The 17,004-nt window shown below is 41.0% G+C and overlaps 1 protein-coding gene across 1 annotated transcript in view; it reads left to right on the top strand.

Moving 5' to 3' along the window:
* LOC103824875 (microtubule-associated protein 1B-like) overlaps positions 1–15,502 on the top strand; it is a 28,004-nt gene extending 12,502 nt beyond the window's left edge. Inside the window, exons 3-4 of the mRNA XM_050986316.1 lie at positions 9,780–10,018; positions 10,714–15,502. Coding sequence (XP_050842273.1) covers positions 9,780–10,018; positions 10,714–10,869 — 395 coding nt within the window. The 3' untranslated portion in view covers positions 10,870–15,502. The remainder of the gene's footprint in view (positions 1–9,779; positions 10,019–10,713) is intronic.
* Positions 15,503–17,004: the final 1,502 nt, after the last annotated feature.

Below are 17,004 nucleotides of genomic sequence, written 5' to 3'. Positions count from 1 at the left end.
AAAGAAAATTCATGGGGTGAGGTAAGGATTAGGAGAAAAATACTTTAAGGGCAAAACAGGCTTAAAACTTTAAAAGGTATAAAGAAAATTCTATTAACAGAATAAAAAGAGAATAACGAGAATGAAAAATAAACTCTTAGAACAGCTTTCCTCCCCCCAGCCCTTCTTTCTTTCTCACCGACAGTGCAGGGAGACAAAACATGGAGGTTTTAGTTAGTTTGTCACTTCTAAAAACTTTTCATCAGTTTACTTAGGGAGAGGAGTCTCTTTTGTTGTGCCATGGGGTCTTCCCTACAGGAAACAATTCTCTGTGAACTTTTCCAATGTGGTTTTAATTTTCATGGCTAAGAGTCTGCCCAGAACCTGCTTGCAATGTGAAGTCCCTCCCACAGCTTGCAGTCTTCCCACAACTGCTTTTTGTGGGCTGTTTAGCTTATGAGATGCAGTTTTTAAGGACAAGTTGTTCTAGTATAAAAGCAAGGGTCTTCTTCTATTTCTGAAAGCAAGGGTTTTCTGTTTAAGCCCCTCACCTGATCACAGCTTTTCAGTATCCACATGCTCCAGCACCAGTGCCTTTTTCTCATGGGCTGAGGGTGAATGATTCATCCTCCCCATGCACTTCATGAATCACAGAGAAACAGTTTGTTGTATTGTAATCCTCACCACGGCTTACAGAAGAATCTCAGCTCCAATGCTCAGAGCACTTCCTCCTCCCCACCTCTTTTGTACTGACCTTAGTGACGCCATATTGTTCTCCTCACGTGTCTTCACTTTTTCCTTTTCTCGAACTTGGGAGAGAATCAGTGTTTGTAGGTTCATTTGTTCTCAAGTTCTGTGGATGCCATGGAACAGGGAGAGAGAAACTGCAAGCGTTTCTCACAGCGGCTTGTGAGAAATTTTAGGGAGCTGGAAAGATGTGATAACCTGTTGACTATAAACAATTTGCAGGTGCTGTTTTTCTACCTTGTTTTTCCATTCCTCTCAAGGACAGTGCGTGAGAAAGATGTTTCTGTTAGTTAGCCAATAGAATAGAATTTTGTTGCTATAGAGCACGACACGGTACAAAAGTACTCGACTCCATCAAAAGGTGCAAGAGAGAGATTTATTATTTGCAACGTTGCTTTTATACTTTTTAAGACAGTTACACCCATCCAGCATACACATTCAGTGTCCATTGGTCATATAAGAGAAACAAAGTTCCCAGTAGGTGATCGGGAGCCATGTCACTTTGTAAGCTAGCCTGAGTCCATATCTCTTAGCTTTCTCTCCTTTATCTTGTCTCCATGGTGACAACCTTGGTCTTCCTTCAGAAGAGATATGGGGCTTCTCCTTTTCTTCAGGAAGCCTTTGCTAGCTCACGAAAACAGCACAGAATATCTTTCCTACAATTCCCCCTTTTTGTATTTGACCAGCAAACACAACTGCTAAGGACTTCTGCAGGGCCCTTGCAAAAATCCAAGCAGATGGAGGATCCATTCTTCATTCACTTACAAATAACCAACCTCTACTCACTTCACAACACATACCCTCACAATCTTAAGGTTCATATACAAACAAGGCACATCAAGACAGATCTTCAAATACCATTACAGATTTCGTGATTTTCGATGACACATTAATAGCAGAATGACATCTTCACCTCTAATCAAATAACCTTCTCCTACACAGAGTCAGAGACCAAGTCATCTGCCTAGTCACCACTCAGAACTAAGTAGCATCCACTTAACCTTGCAACTGGTTGCTGCTCTCATAACAGGCGACCAACCTAGTTGCTCAAAGTGTGGACTTCAGCTGCTAGTTCAACTCCTATGCAAAGGCAACACTTCTCCCTTAGGTACATTCAATTCCCCTATTTTGGGACTGTCGGTGCCCTGCAAAAGGAAATGGTACAAGACACATTTCTCAATACTACCAACCTCTCTATAAGAGAATTCAAAGAAAAGAAGCAAAAGTAACACCCACTAGTTTAATATTTTGATTTTTCAGCGTAAACCTGTAACTTCCTTTACTCTGTCTTGGATTACCATCTTTACCACACATTCCTTGAGGGTCCGTGCTTCCATCTATCTAATAACCAATGCAATTACCTATTCATTTTTCTCCCACTGTAGAACCACTCATTCTGTCCTTTTCTGTGCGCTCCAAATAAGGTTTGACACAATGGGCAGAGACCCAATGAGGGCCATTTTCTGTTAACACATGCGTATCCTCTTCCCCATGTTACTAATTCTACGGGGCCAGTCCACTTTCCCGTGATTCAATCTTTTACCCATACCTTTATACCTTTCTTAAACTTTGGCTGTTTTGAATTCAAAGACGAAAAATGATAGAATATAGGAGAGACTTGTAAGTCAGGTAAAGGACACAAAAGGTTTAAGACAATAACAGCTTTGTCTAATCTCACTCGAGGTGACTCCTTCTGCATTGTCCCTTTTTGTTTTTGTACCTGGTGCTTCAATACACCATGAGCACGTTCAATAATTGCTTGGCCTGTTGAAGCATGAGGGATACCAGTAGAATGACCAACACCCCAGGCACGAAAAAACACTTGCAATTTCTTTGAAACATACGCCAGGCCATTATCCGTCTTTACATGTGATGGAACGCATAAGATGGAAAAGGCGTGACAGAAATGACGGATAACATCCAGAGCTGTTTCACCTGCCAACGCTGAAGCAACCATGGCATGAGAAAAAGTGTCAATTGTGACATGAACATACTTTAAACGGCCAAATTCGGGCATTTTTGTAACATCTGTTTGCCATTCTTGCAAAGGGAGTAAGCCTCTAGGATTAGTACCATAATACTGTGAAACATGAGACATATGACAATCAGGGCAAGAAGAAATAATTGACTTTGCTTCACTATGTGATAATTTAAATTGCTGCCGTAGTGCCTGTGCACCCTGATGAAAGAATTGGTGAGATACAACAGCTTTCTGTAACACATTAGGCACCGTTTTTACTGCTGAGGCAGCCACAAGGGAATCCACATAGGCATTACCTTCAACAAAAAAATCCAGGTAGTGATGTATGGCTACAAATATGCATAATAAAATAAGAATGCTTTTGATTACGAATAACGTTCCACAATTTCAACAACATGACAAATAATGCTTTCTCCTTTACATTATACAACACAGCTTGATCCAACTGCTTCACTGAATTAGCAACATAAACAGAGTCAGTAACTATATTTACAGATCTAGGAAATAAAGTAAATGCCAAAAGCACAGCACAAAGTTCAATTAACTGAGGAGACCCTCGTTGAACTATCACTTCATGTTCCCAGCGGTCATCTTTCTTCCAGGCTACAGCAGCTTTTCCAGTTCGTCCAGATCCATCTGTAAAAACTGTTGTGCCTTCCACTGGTACTGAAGAACAAAGTTGTTTCCCCTGAAAAGGAACCACTTTGGTAAAGTTCAAAATTGGATGGGAAGGTAAATGATATTCTATTTGACCTGTAAAAGAAGATAAAGCAGATTGCAGCTCATGATTGTTTTGAAAACACCACTCAAAATACCATTGTTGTACTGGTATGATAATCGTTACAGGATCACAGCCTAAGATCTCATGGCAGCGCCTGCGACCTTTGATGATAATGTCTGCAAAAAGCTCATACAGACCTGGAGAGGTTTTTCGGGATCTGAAAGAGAAAAATATCCACTCCAAAATATGCAATTTATCTTCCCATTCATCATTCCATTGACATAACAATCTGCATGGTATTTCATGATCTCTCAAAACAAATAATTGCACACCAACCGAAGCATCTATCCGAGTAACAAATTTAGATGCCAAGGCCAATTCAATATCTTCTACAGCCTTTTTTGCTGCAGCAGTCAAATGTCTCTCATCTGTAGAGGAAGTTATCCCTGATAATAGGTCATACAAAGGTTGCAGTTGATGATTGGTTATCCCCAAGTATGGCCTAAGCCAACCTATTGCACCAACCAATTTCTGCACGTCTACAGCAGTTTTAATATCAATGTCCAATTTTACAGGTTGAGGCACAATTTGTGTGTTGGTGATTATCAACCCCAAATACTTCCAAGGCATCTGTCTCTGAACTTTTTCCGGGGCGATAACCAAACCAAAGGCTTCTAAATTTTTCACAGCACAATCTTCAAGAGCTAACAATTGTTGTTTGTTTTCAGATGCCAACAAGATATCATCCATATAATGATAGCAATAACAATTGCTAAATTGCTCTCGGACCTTAGATAAAGCCTGTGCCACAAACCATTGACAAATACTCGGAGAATTTCTTATTCCTTGTGGCAAAACGGTCCACTGATATCTTTGGGCCGGTCCCTCGTGATTTACGGAAGGCACAGTAAAGGCAAATTTTTCCTTATCCTGATCAGCCAATGGAATTGTAAAAAAGCAATCTTTCAAATCAATGATAATTATTTCCCATCCTTGTGGAATCATTGCCGGTGTGGGGAGACCTGATTGTAAAGCACCCATTGCGGCCATCACAGCGTTTATCCGCCGCAAATCATGCAAAAGTCTCCATTTACCAGATTTCTTTTTTATTACAAACACAGGTGTATTCCATGGGCTAAATGAGTTTTCAATATGTCCAGCTAGTAATTGCTCTTCCACTAAGCCTCGCAGGGCAAGAAGCTTTTCAGTAGGCAGGGGCCACTGATCAATCCAGACAGGCTCATTTGTCAGCCATGTCAAGGACACAATCAGGCGTTTAAAGCCCTGCATCCCAGTGGCCCCCACTAAAAATCTATGATAATTTTAACACCCCATTGGGTTAAGCAATCACATCCCCATAAATTAGGTTGAGCATTAGTAACATACAATCTGATGTTAGCTTAGTGGCCTTGCGGATGTGTTACAGTGATCGTAATCGCAAATAAGGCACCAGCAGCTGACCCACCTAACCCAACAACTCCAAAGGTTGATTGGGTGAGGGGCCATGTTGGAGGCCAAACAAGCTGTGAAATTATAGTTACATCTACTCCTGTGTCAAGTAAACCTGATATTGTTGTCGTTTCTGGGTGACATCCCTTAGCAGCTACCAAACATTGAATTACTGGACGCTCATCTGTCACCTTCTGAGTCCAGAGAACCTGAGGTGGTCCTGTAGATCCAAAACCTCCAGTGCCACGACTCCGGTCCACTACAGTTGGAACACAACTCATAAAGGGAACAAGTTGAGCAATACAAGTACCTTTTTGAATCACAACAGGAGGTTCACTAACAGACACCATAGCCTGAATTTGTCCCACATAATCAGAATCAATAAGACCCAAATGAACATTAATGCCTTGAATAGTGCTACTAGATCTTCCCATCAAAAAAGCACTCAAACCTTTGCCTATAGGACCATAAGCATCAAGAGGCACTTTACATATACCTCTTGTCAAAATAGTCACTGTGTCAGCTACCGGTATATCAATGCCTGCTGAGCCTCTTGTGGCCCCTGTGTACTGGTCACAAATGGAGGGCCTTGGAGTGCTGGCAGGGCTCGCGATTGTCGTCGGGGTATTTCTATCTCCACGCGCCCCTTCGCGTTCCTCCTGAAGTTTCCCTGCGCATGTCGACCACCTGGAAAAGATCTTAACTTACAGAATTTAGCAACATGGCCAAAATTACCACAACGATAACAAGGCGCTTTACTGGTCCAAATTACACTAGAGTGTGCACATCGTCCAGCAGTTTGAGGGCATTGGGTCTTCACATGCCCTGATCCTTCACAAGCAGAACATCTGGGTGAGGACTTCATGACTCTTGCCAAAGCAGCCGCTTTATGTTCAACCGAACCAACTTTTGAGCAAGCAACCACAAGATCAGACAGCGAGGGATCTCCTGGTAAAGAATCAATAATTCGCTTACAATCGTCATTCGCATTTTCTCGTGCTAGCTGTTGGCATAACATTTGCCTCAGTTTGTCATCTTCTACTTGCTTCTCAAGGGCTGCAGCAACCCTCTCCACAAACTGCAGAAAAGGTTCCTTCACCCCTTGCTGAATGGTAACATACCTTGGTTTAGGAGCTGCCATCTCCATTGTCTTAAGCAAGGCACTCATACCCAGCTGCTGGGCCTGTGCAAGGACCAGGGGGTCCCATCTGGCCTGCAAATCCGGGTTAGAGAATGGTCCATTGCCCAGCAAGGCATCAGCTCCCACAGCGTGACGGGGATCCTGCTGAGGTAACTGCATATTGTCCAAAGCTGCTCTTTCAACTAATTGTCTCCATGTAGCTTGAAACACACCATACTGCACTGGTTGAAACAGAATTGTAGCAAGGTGAACAATATCATAAGGTGCAAGTACATCAGCATTTAGGACACGAATCACTTGCATCACCTGTGAAGAGTTAACACCATACTGATCTACTTTGGATTGCAGGTCCTGTACAACCCTCCAGGCAAAGACCTGATGGCTATCTTCTTGTCCTGAATTAGGAGCAGCTTTGAAAACAGGAAAAGCCACAGGCTCACCAGAAGCAGCAGAAACAGCCATTCCCATCTTTTTAGGTGCACCTATTTTCTCTAACAGATTCCAATCTCCTATTTCAGCTGCTTTAATTCTCACGTGCTCCCAAAATTGCAAAGGGTGTCGAGGAGTTACAGCCACTTGACAGGGAGGCAGAGTCCAAGAAACAGCAGACCTAGATCTGCTACGAGGTCTAACAGAAACAGATCCCTGTGTCTTTTTTGATGTACTTATAACCGGCAGTTCATTGTCAGAGCTATCACTAGACAGGGAAGGACACAATGTTAAAGATTGCATTTGTTCGGTCAGTTCGGGAGGGAGCGGGGGGGCAGACGGCTCGCAGGGAGGCAGAGGGGGGGTGGATGGGTCAAGGGAACACAAAGAGGGAGCAGGCGACTCGAAGGAGGGCAGTGGCGGGGCAGACGGCTCAAGGGAAAGCGGGGGGGTAGCTGCCGAGCCACGGGAGAGTAGGGGAGGAGTGGCCGACCGAGGGGCGGCGGGGGAGGAGGGAGCAAACGGCTCGGGGCGAGACAGAAGGGCCGATGAGGCAGCATGTTTTTCACTTCGCTTCTTCTGTAACTTCACCTCTGCTAATTGCTGTGCAGGGGTAAGATACTTTGGCTTAGCACTCAGTTGAGCTAACTGCTGAGCAGGCGAAGTATACACAGGTTTAACATAGTCTTTTGGAGATAAATACCAAGGAACAGTCTCAGCCTGCTGTTTGATTCTCAAGATCGCAAACCCGGGGGGACTTCCACAGCAACTGCAGCAGCCTCCTCAGGGGGAGATACATGGACAGGCTCAGGCACCTCTTCCTGCTGTTCCTCTACTCCAGTTTCTTGCTCTATTTCCTGCTCCTCCAATTCATTCCCTTTATCTTGTTCTACTTTCCATTCCTTCAGTGCCTCATACAACAGTCTCCAGGTAGTAGCCAAATCAACAGCAGTCTTATCCCCCTTAGATATCACTTCCCATAGTCTGTTTCCAACCCTTTTCCATGCACAAACACTGAAGGCAGCGTCGGCATCGGCTTCAAAGTCCTGTGATTTGCACCATATCAGTAAACTACGAAGATCATAATCAGAAGTTTGAACATTTTTTCTTTTCAGTAAAGTTTTCCACGTGGACAAAACAGTATTTTCCTCGTTTGATAAATTATTTCCCATTATTTTTCCCAATTGCTCACCTCAAATCAGATGTCTGAATTAGGTCCGGACCTCCACAGCGTCCCTGCTGCCTCCACTCATTTTTTATAGGGTGCCCTTCAAAATTTTTTTTTTCTCTTCACTCTCTTTTTACAGTCCCATTGCAATCACGGCGGACGGTCACCAGATGTCGCTATAGAGCACGACACAATACAAAAGTACTCGACTCCATCAAAAGGTGCAAGAGAGAGATTTATTATTTGCAACGTTGCTTTTATACTTTTTAAGACAGTTACACCCATCCAGCATACACATTCAGTGTCCATTGGTCATATCAGAGAAACAAAGTTCCCAGTAGGTGACCGGGAGCCACGTCACTTTGTAAGTTAGCTAGAGTCCATATCTCTTAGCTTTCTCTCCTTTATCTTGTCTCCATGGTGACAACCTTGGTCTTCCTTCAGGAGAGATATGGGGCTTCTCCTTTTCTTCAGGAAGCCTTTGCTAGCTCACGAAAACAGCAAAGAATATCTTTCCTACAGAATCTATTGTACCACTCTATAAAAACCGCACGGTTCTTTTGAATAAAGTTCTTCTTCGCCTTTGCTACGATCCTGCCTCTCGTCTGTTCCTGCCCCGACCTCAGTGCACGAGTGACAAAGTTCTATCAATTGAAACCGTTTTTATAGAGTTCTGCAGTGCTGAAAGGCTAATCTTGTCCAGGCTCTGCAATTGGGGAATTGCTCGCCATGCTTCTCTCTCTATTGGTCACGTGGTCTCTGCCTACCGGCTCCACTCCACACCTTTTCTTCATGAGGGATGCCAAAAAAAGAAAAACTGCTGCAGCTGCTTTTGTCTTTCTGTCCACAGCATGGCTGGTTAAAACCAGCTAAGTAAATAAAGTCAATTGCAAGCTATGCTGACACAACCACAGCCGTGCAGCGCCACCCCAGCTGCATGGTTGCTCGCAGCGCTGGGATGGCCCCCAGCAACCACACCGGGATGATGTCCAGCGGCCCCCTCTGGGAAGGGGCCCCAGCCTGCCCCCTCCACCCCTCTTTTGAGAGCAGGGAGCAAGACAGTTTCCAGTGGGTTTTCATTCTTAAATATGTTATCATGCAGGCATTATCAGCTTTTTTCTAATTGGCTTAGCAGTGTGCTAATTCTCAGAGCTAGCTAGCAATTGGTTTTGCCAGACACAGAGGAAGCTGATAGCAGCTCCTCACAAAAAAATCACTTCTGTGTCTTTTTCCCTCTTCACCGCAAATCAATTAATGCAAAACCAGCACACCAAACTTCATCCTCTGTAACATCATGAAGAGATAAATAAAACATAAATGGTGATCATCTAGATGAAATTACTGGTTGAATCCTGATTTTCAGTTCACACCATGATCCAGTGTGCAGCAAAAGCAGCTATTTCTGACTTTTTAGAACAGATACTATGCTATGTATAGCAGAAAAACATGCTTCCCTCTACTTTTTGTGATGTGGCTAGTTTGTGTATGCAAATAAGGAACCAGCAGGCAAACAAACACTTGTTCTCAGTTTCCTGCAGTAATTGCTTTAAGAAGTTTCTCTTTTCTTCCATGTTCCACTTTGCCCCTCTTTCTTCTCACATGTAGTATCTCCCTGATACACTTGTAAGACAGTTTGAACATATCAACAGCTAATATGTCTTGGTATGTGCTGATACCCCAAATCTCAGGACCACTTCTGCATTGCTCCATGTGACCCTAGCTTTTATAATCATGCATACCTGAAACTTTCAAAAAGTTGTACATTTTAAATCGGAAAATAATACCTCCATTTATTGAATGGTAATTCACTAATCACAGCCCTACATAGTAATTGTTGGATAATAGTATATTACTGGGAAAGGTTTGGTCAAATGTTGATTATATGGTAGTGAGCTTTTATTATATTATATAGTTAGTTATTTTTATTCCATTTGTTTTCCTCCCAGTCTAATTGCAATTGGCATACAACAAAGTTGGAACATGTTAGATGTAGGAGGGTAATGCCATAAGTGTTTCAGGGGACACAGAAGTACAATCGTAGCTATGTAATGTTTAACTAAGACAAGCAATTTTAAGAATAGAATCTCAGCAGTTATAGTGGTAATTAACAAATGCATGTTTTAGCTAGCCTGTGATATGTTGGTTTGTTGTTTGATTTCCAAAGGAGCTGGGAATAGTAAGTCATCAAAATCTACAGCGGTGCCTCCAGGACCTCCAATGTATTTGGATCTGGTGTACATTCCCAACCATAGCAATAGAAAGAATGTTGATGTTGAGTTTTTCAAGAGGGTGCGGTCATCCTACTATGTGGTGAGCGGGAATGATTCTGCAGCTGAGGAGCCAAGCAGAGCTGTTCTGGACTCCCTGCTGGAGGGCAAGGCCCAGTGGGACAGTAATATGCAGGTAGGCTCTTCACTAGTATTTCTACCTGGAAATGTAATTTTCTCTGGAAAGCAACTACAGGAAGCCAGAGTGCCTCTGGAGTGCACAGCAGCTGCTGGAGACAGGAGTTCCCAGCTTGGACGCCTTGTTTCATGAGTGATGTGAGAGGACACCCAAGTAAGGAACAGAGCTGCACCATGCTCAAATGCTTCTCCATTTCTGACCCTTCTGACCTGTCTCTGTAGAATAAAACAGTTGGGAACTGGCTTACAGGGCCATTTATCTCTTTGATCTTGTTGCTATACCATATATGATCCAAGTTTGGAAACCTTGCAGGTTTTAAGTAGAAAAGAAAAGTGAATGCTTCATGGTTTATACCATCAGCGTGTACACATGGAAACTTCATGTGCCTTTCCAACATGATAAATAAGTAAACAAAATATTTGGCCATAATCTGAAGAGCTATCAGTGCAGACTACAGACTGCTGCTTCTCTGGAAAGTTGCACCTCAGTACCTTAGAGAACCAAGGTTTTGTTTTGATAAACTGCTTCTTCTCAGTCATTTTATGTTATCTACATATTTATTTATTTTCTTTTATCTGATCCACTCTTTCCAAAAGGGAATCATAATTGTTGGTTAGGACTTCTTAAAAAGACATTTTTCTTATCAGTTGCTTCTGTTGTCCATTCCTCAGGAATTCTCTTTTGTGTTGCAGGTGACCTTAATCCCAACCCATGACTCGGAAGTGATGAGAGAATGGTACAAGGACACCCATGAGAAACAGCAGGACCTCAACATTATGGTTTTGGCAAGCAGCAGCACTGTTGTTATGCAAGATGAATCTTTTCCCGCATGCAAGATTGAACTGTAAGAACGAGACCATGCACTGCAAGATTTAATTTTTGTCCAGAAATTCTTCAGTTTGAAAACACCTTTTCTAAAAATTTAACCCATCTATTTCAGCTGCTGAACTGTATACCTGCAAAATGCTATATCCTATCACAGTTTTGCAAGTCACAAAGATTTTTTAGTCTTTGCTGATTGCTATGGGAAATAACAGCATTCCCATAATAGGGTCAAAATTACTGTGAAAATACAGATCCAGTTTCATCTTCACTGAATGTTTGAAAACCATGTACTAGCAACTCCAAGTGACTTATGCCAGGTAGAGGCATTTGCCCTCTAAAGAATTACAAAGAGAGAAAAAGAGAGAAAAGGGTAGGAGGAGAAAGTAATAAATAATTAGATCTCCAGTAATCTCATGGCAACAGCTGTATTACTTACTGTAGTTTATGCACTCACATGAAAAGGAGGTTTGAAATGTGTATAAATCTGAGCTATTGCAAAGGAGGTCCTTGCTTTACAGAATTAGGTTAGCTGCAAAATAAGCAGAATGTGGCTAGGAAGTGATGTATAACCTAAATGCTCATTAGCAGTTTTCCACTTTAATTTGAACTCTGCATACTGACATCCCATAACAATCACAGGCCAAATATGCATGTAGTCTGAACCTCATTGTGAATTCTAAAACCTTTACTTCAACATGCAAAATTGTTGATCTAAGGCATGCTCCCAGCAAAAATCCACTCACTCTAGTCAGAACTGACAAGTCCACATGCTTAAATACCCATGTCCACTGTCAATTAACTAAAACAAAATACCAAAGCAGTTGGGAGTACATACAGTAGACAATTTGCCTTAGAAAGTGACTTGAATGTACAGAGAAACTTGATGCACTTATTTTTTAATGTTGACACAGCAAATTTATAAAACATCTGTGTAGGATCATAGCTGAACCAGTAAAGTGTGAGTGTGCATGAAGTGTATACTAGAATCCTATCTGACTGATCAAACAGCTTGATGCTATGAAGTACATATGTTAGTTCTGTGAACAATTCATTGATACATTGATACACCAGGACAGCTCAACAAGGCAAGATGAGCTTTTTTTTTTTTTTGCAAGGTTCTTTTGTACTGTGGAAGCAAGATTGAAGTGGTCTTCACTATCAGAGTTGCAAAACTTGGTAAAATATTCAGGATTATGAAGATTATCTGTGAGTCTGTACAGTATTCAATCTTCCTCTGTCTTACCTTATTTGTTTAATTTAAGAGCATATATGGGTACAAACATTCAGAAAACTTTTTTAAAGTGCTGCATGAACTTTAAATACATTTTTAAGAAAAGTTTTCATTTAAAGGAAAATTCAAAGAATGTTTTTTCAGGCCAAGGCAATTTTTTTAGTAGTCTTGCAGGATAAATTAATGTTATTTAAAGTTCTAGTGAGAATGGATATTGAGGTAAGATTTGTTGACAATAATCAACTGCCTTTTTGGAAGCAGGGGGGAAGGAGGTCCCTGGTGGAAAAATTAACCTATTGATGATGACAGAAAATGGGATTTGAAATGCTGGTTGCCTAATATTAACAAGAGTGTAACCTATATGTTCAATCCCCCCAAGATCTTGAAAAAGGATAGAATAAATGATAAGCTAAAATAAGTTCCTTTCCTCCTTCTGTCTCTTCCTTTCTCCCTTCCCTTCCTTCTTTAGACTGCTTGCAGCAGAGAAGCATGTAGAACAGTTATGTCATTTAAGACAGTTTGAACTTTTTAATCTCAGAAGTTATCCCAATTAAAAAGTCTTGTTACGCTGTAGAATGTTTGCAAATCTGAATTTATAGAAGGTGTAAAAGCCTCCAAAATAAAAATATGTGCTGGTCTGTACAATTGACCATTATGGCTGGTATTAAGCTTCACAATGTAGTGAACTATGACCTCATTTTATTTTCTTTACTTATAATTTGTTTTCATTTTACATTGTTAGGATATTTTTGTTTAATAGGTATGTGTTTACACTCCTAATTTTTATGAGGGGTTTTTTAGTATTGCTTTAGGGCCCTTTATATGCGGGTTCGTGAGGCCTATTTAATGCTGTGAATTACTGTTTGTCCATTGTTGAGGTTTTTGATTTATTTTTAATGGCTTCTTCATTTTAGGTATTTCTAACAATGCTGTTTTATTTATTGCTATACCTTTTAAGTAGTGAAGAACTTCACTCAGAATTACTATGGTAGAAAAAGCAGATGAAAATGTATTGTGAAAACAAGCATGTTTGTTGGGCTCATTCACTTAAAATGGCTTTTGCAATACATAGTCTTCCAAGTTATAGGCAAAATATTTGGAAGAACAATTGTGTTGCCATTGAGTTAGGAACGGCTGAAGGAAAGCGACATTGACTCCATGCTCAGGAGGCATAAAGCAAGCTTTATTAGGAACTTAACATATTTTATAGGCAGGATCATTCACCCAGAACCTGATTGGTTCTTAACAACACCCCTCACACCACTGGTTAATTAGGAACAACACCTTCTTTCCATAAACATCACGTATAAGCATTCCACATGTTCACAAACACCAGGTGCAGAGACTAAGATAAGAATTGTTTAAATTATTTTCTCTGAGTGTTCTCACAGCTTTCCCCAGGATGGTGCCTGGGAACGCTATCTGTTTCTCTCTCTAAACTGTCGCATCCACATAATTGTACAATTTTTACAATTCTGCTTTGTCTACATTCTTATACAGGTCAGATTTCAAACTTTTTAAGTGGGTGGGAACTAATTTTCTGATAATATCTGAAATGGTTTGTACCTCTGCTTTGGTAGAAAATATAAGTACAGCAATGGTCCTGAGTCTAATCTCATTTATGCCACTTATTCTTGTGAATCAAGAGCAATTTCACTACAATCAGGGAAGTTACGGTCATTAGGTCCTACTGTAAATAAAATAATAATCAAGCCTTAAATCTCTCCAAGTAAGTTTGTGATGGGTCAAGCATTTATTTTACTTTAAAATAATAATTACGCAGTTACAGCTGTTGTTAAAATATTTATTTATCTTTTGCTTTACAATAATATTAAAAACCCAGTCTTACTATTCTGAGTTATTGTAATGCCTGTTCCATCCATTCCCTTTTAAATGTTAATCATGCCTGGGTGTAACACAGCAATGAACTCCTCCATTAGCTCCTCTTGCCTTTATGTCTTTCCTGCCTGTGGAACTAATCTAACTGTACTAATGACTACACAATCAGTTTAGAAACAGAAAAATGTTCCGTGTACATTAATGATGAGTACTGTTGATCAGCATAGATTTCTAGGAGCATGGTCTCTTATTGATTAATTATAAAGATTCAATAAGACACACCATTTAAATGATGGTATTACCCATAACAGAATGCCTAGTCATGATCTTCATGCTATTACTATACTGCTTCATAAAATTCAATGAAGAATCATTTTAGAGGTCACACCCCACTCCTGAACTTAGACAGGGCCTCTCTTTCATGCCTTTTCAAAGTCCTGTGGAGGGCCTGACTTCATTGACCTCTAATTTTCATGCCATCTTTCATAAAATTAATTTTTGATTTTTTTTTTTATTATCTTGCATACTCTGCTGAGTGGAGCTAACTGCATATATGAATGGGTTTTTTAAATTGTCTACAATAGCTTAGGCATTTTAGGAGAGGTCTGGTACTCATTTACTAAGATTGAATAAACTTTTTAATTTGAATTTTCAATCCATCCTACCACAAGAAAATCATCTCCAAAGAACACTTACTGTGCATATAGGATATTTCTGTCATATGCTTCTCTTTGTTCTTTTGTTGCAAAAGGTTCTTGCTATGATGTTTTGAGAGAAATAGTAAGTTTGTTTCAAATTTAAAAAAAAGTCTGTTGTTAATTTACAAAATAAATCTAAAAAAAAGTAACTAGATAAAACAATGGCATAAAAATTCTGAAACAAAAAAAAGGAGAAATAACCCAGCTTCTCTGCTCTAGACTATCTAGGAGGTTCAGATGGCAAAGCTAACTCTGCGGGACTGGGCTGAAATCCCAATTTTAAAAGAGGAAATCTGAAATATGCTTTCACTCATTTGCATGCAGCCATCATCTTCCAAACTATGGAAAGAAATAGTCTTCTTGCTGGCTGAGAAGCACCTCACATACCCCCTCTCTTGTTCTGAATGGTGTTTGTGTCAGTCTGCAGCTATGTATGGTATTATGTCTTATAATTCTGCATCACTTCTATCCAGTCATATCTAATGTAGAAAATTAGTTTCCAGTGAAAGTAATATGCAATGCTTTTATTATATTTGAGTGCAATGTCCCCTCTTCCACTGAGCATATTTGATGTAAAAGAAAAAACACAGTTCCACAATAAAATACAAAAGTAGTAAAGCAGTATTGACATTTCTTGTTGTTGTGTAAGTACTTGTAAGTTTTCCCTTTGCTTCAGTCATGATTACCTACTATATGGGCTTTTTATCAAAAGTTCAATGACTATTTAAATGCTAGATAAGAACTAATCTTTATTTAGAAACTGAAAAATAAATTCTAAAAATTAGTTTTATCTCTTGTGATGAAAAACATTACCATTTTAACATTACCAAACTCAATTTATTATGCCTAGTGTTGTTCATCCTTTGCCTGTTTTGAGAAGTAGAATTCCTGTGGAAAGTCAACACACTCTTGCGGACGTGCTTTGAGCCTCCTGCTGGGAGAGACAGAGATATCATAAAAGCACAGCCTTGTAATAATCTGTGGGTGGGCAAAGCCTTTTGATATACTGGGGCAGGCAGCAGGACCCCCCTGCCCCCGCCCGCCCTTCACCAGGATGAACTGAGCCTGTGTCCCCATGTATTTGCTGCAAGGCATTGTTAGCAAGGTAATTAAATAAATCTACTCTTTGCATTTCAGCTGTGGTTTGGTGGTTGCCTTGGTTACCTGTATGTGTCGATTCACAGTGCACATTCAAGGGGCTGTATCAGAGATGACACCATATAAAACCACATCGCTGAGGCATGCAGCTCCTGTGCCGGCATGATCCACAACAGACTGCTCTAACGCAGTCCACAGGGGAATTTCCTGAATCAGGGAAACTTGGGGGAGCCGAGAGACCCACCAGGAGGCTGAGATAGCAGCTGATGGGACCTGGGCACAGCCAGGAACAACCATAGCCCCACTCCCCCACCCTGGCCCCTATATGAAAGAAGCCCCTAGGGAGCATGGCTGTCAGGAAGGATGCTCTAGTTCTGCTGAATTGATCAGGGAGCAATAATATCCAGCTGGCAGAAGGCTATGTCCTCTCTAAACATCAGCACATCCCTGGAAGTGTTCAAAGGTAGGCTGGATGGGGCTTTGAGCAACCTGGTCTAGTGGAAGGTGTCCCAATCCCAGGGGATTGTCACTAGGTGATCTTTAGGGTTTCTTCCAACCCAAACCATCCTATGATTCTATGTGAAGAGAAATCTTCCTACCCTGGTACAGCCTTTATATTAGTTTCCATTATTGACTTTTCAGGTAGGCAGCAATAAAGTTGCAACAAGAAGTCTAAGGGCAACCAAGAGAGACCTCAGGCCTTGGGACTACTGGTTAAGGGATCAGGAGCACAAGAAGTGTTTTCCTCTGTCCTTCCAATTGCAAGGAATGATGAGGTAAGAAACAGGAAGGGCCAGCAGATCAATAGCTGGCTCCAAGCCTGCTGTCACTGCCAGAATTTTGGGTTTTTTCATCATGGTCAGTCTGCACAACACTGAGTCTGCTGGATACATCTGTCTCAAAAGGAGAAAAGTATCTTTGTACAGGAGTTAGTAAGGGTCATTGAAAAAGCTTTAAACTAGATTTGAAGAGGGAAAGGGATAAAACCAGGCTTTCTAAAAATAAGACTGGGGACAGCACACCCATGTTTGAGGGACAGTGTGCCAGTGAGGTCCTTTGGTCTGCCAGTTCAGTGGAAGTAGGGGATGGAGATCCATATGGCAATGCACCAGTGCATGCAGCAATGGGGAACAAACAGGAAAAGCTGGAAGCTGTTGTGCTTCTGGAAAACTATGATAAAGTTACAATCATGGAGACATGTTGGGATGACTCACACAATTGCAGCGTAGCAATAGATGGCTATAAACTCTTCAGAAGGGACAAGCAAGGAAGGAGAGGCAGTGAGGTAGCCC

This window comes from Serinus canaria, chromosome W (assembly GCF_022539315.1).
Source record: "Serinus canaria isolate serCan28SL12 chromosome W, serCan2020, whole genome shotgun sequence".
Classification (NCBI taxonomy): Eukaryota; Metazoa; Chordata; class Aves; order Passeriformes; family Fringillidae; genus Serinus; species Serinus canaria.
The sequence above is the reverse complement of the archived record's forward strand: the minus strand, read 5'-3'. Positions and strand labels throughout refer to the sequence as shown.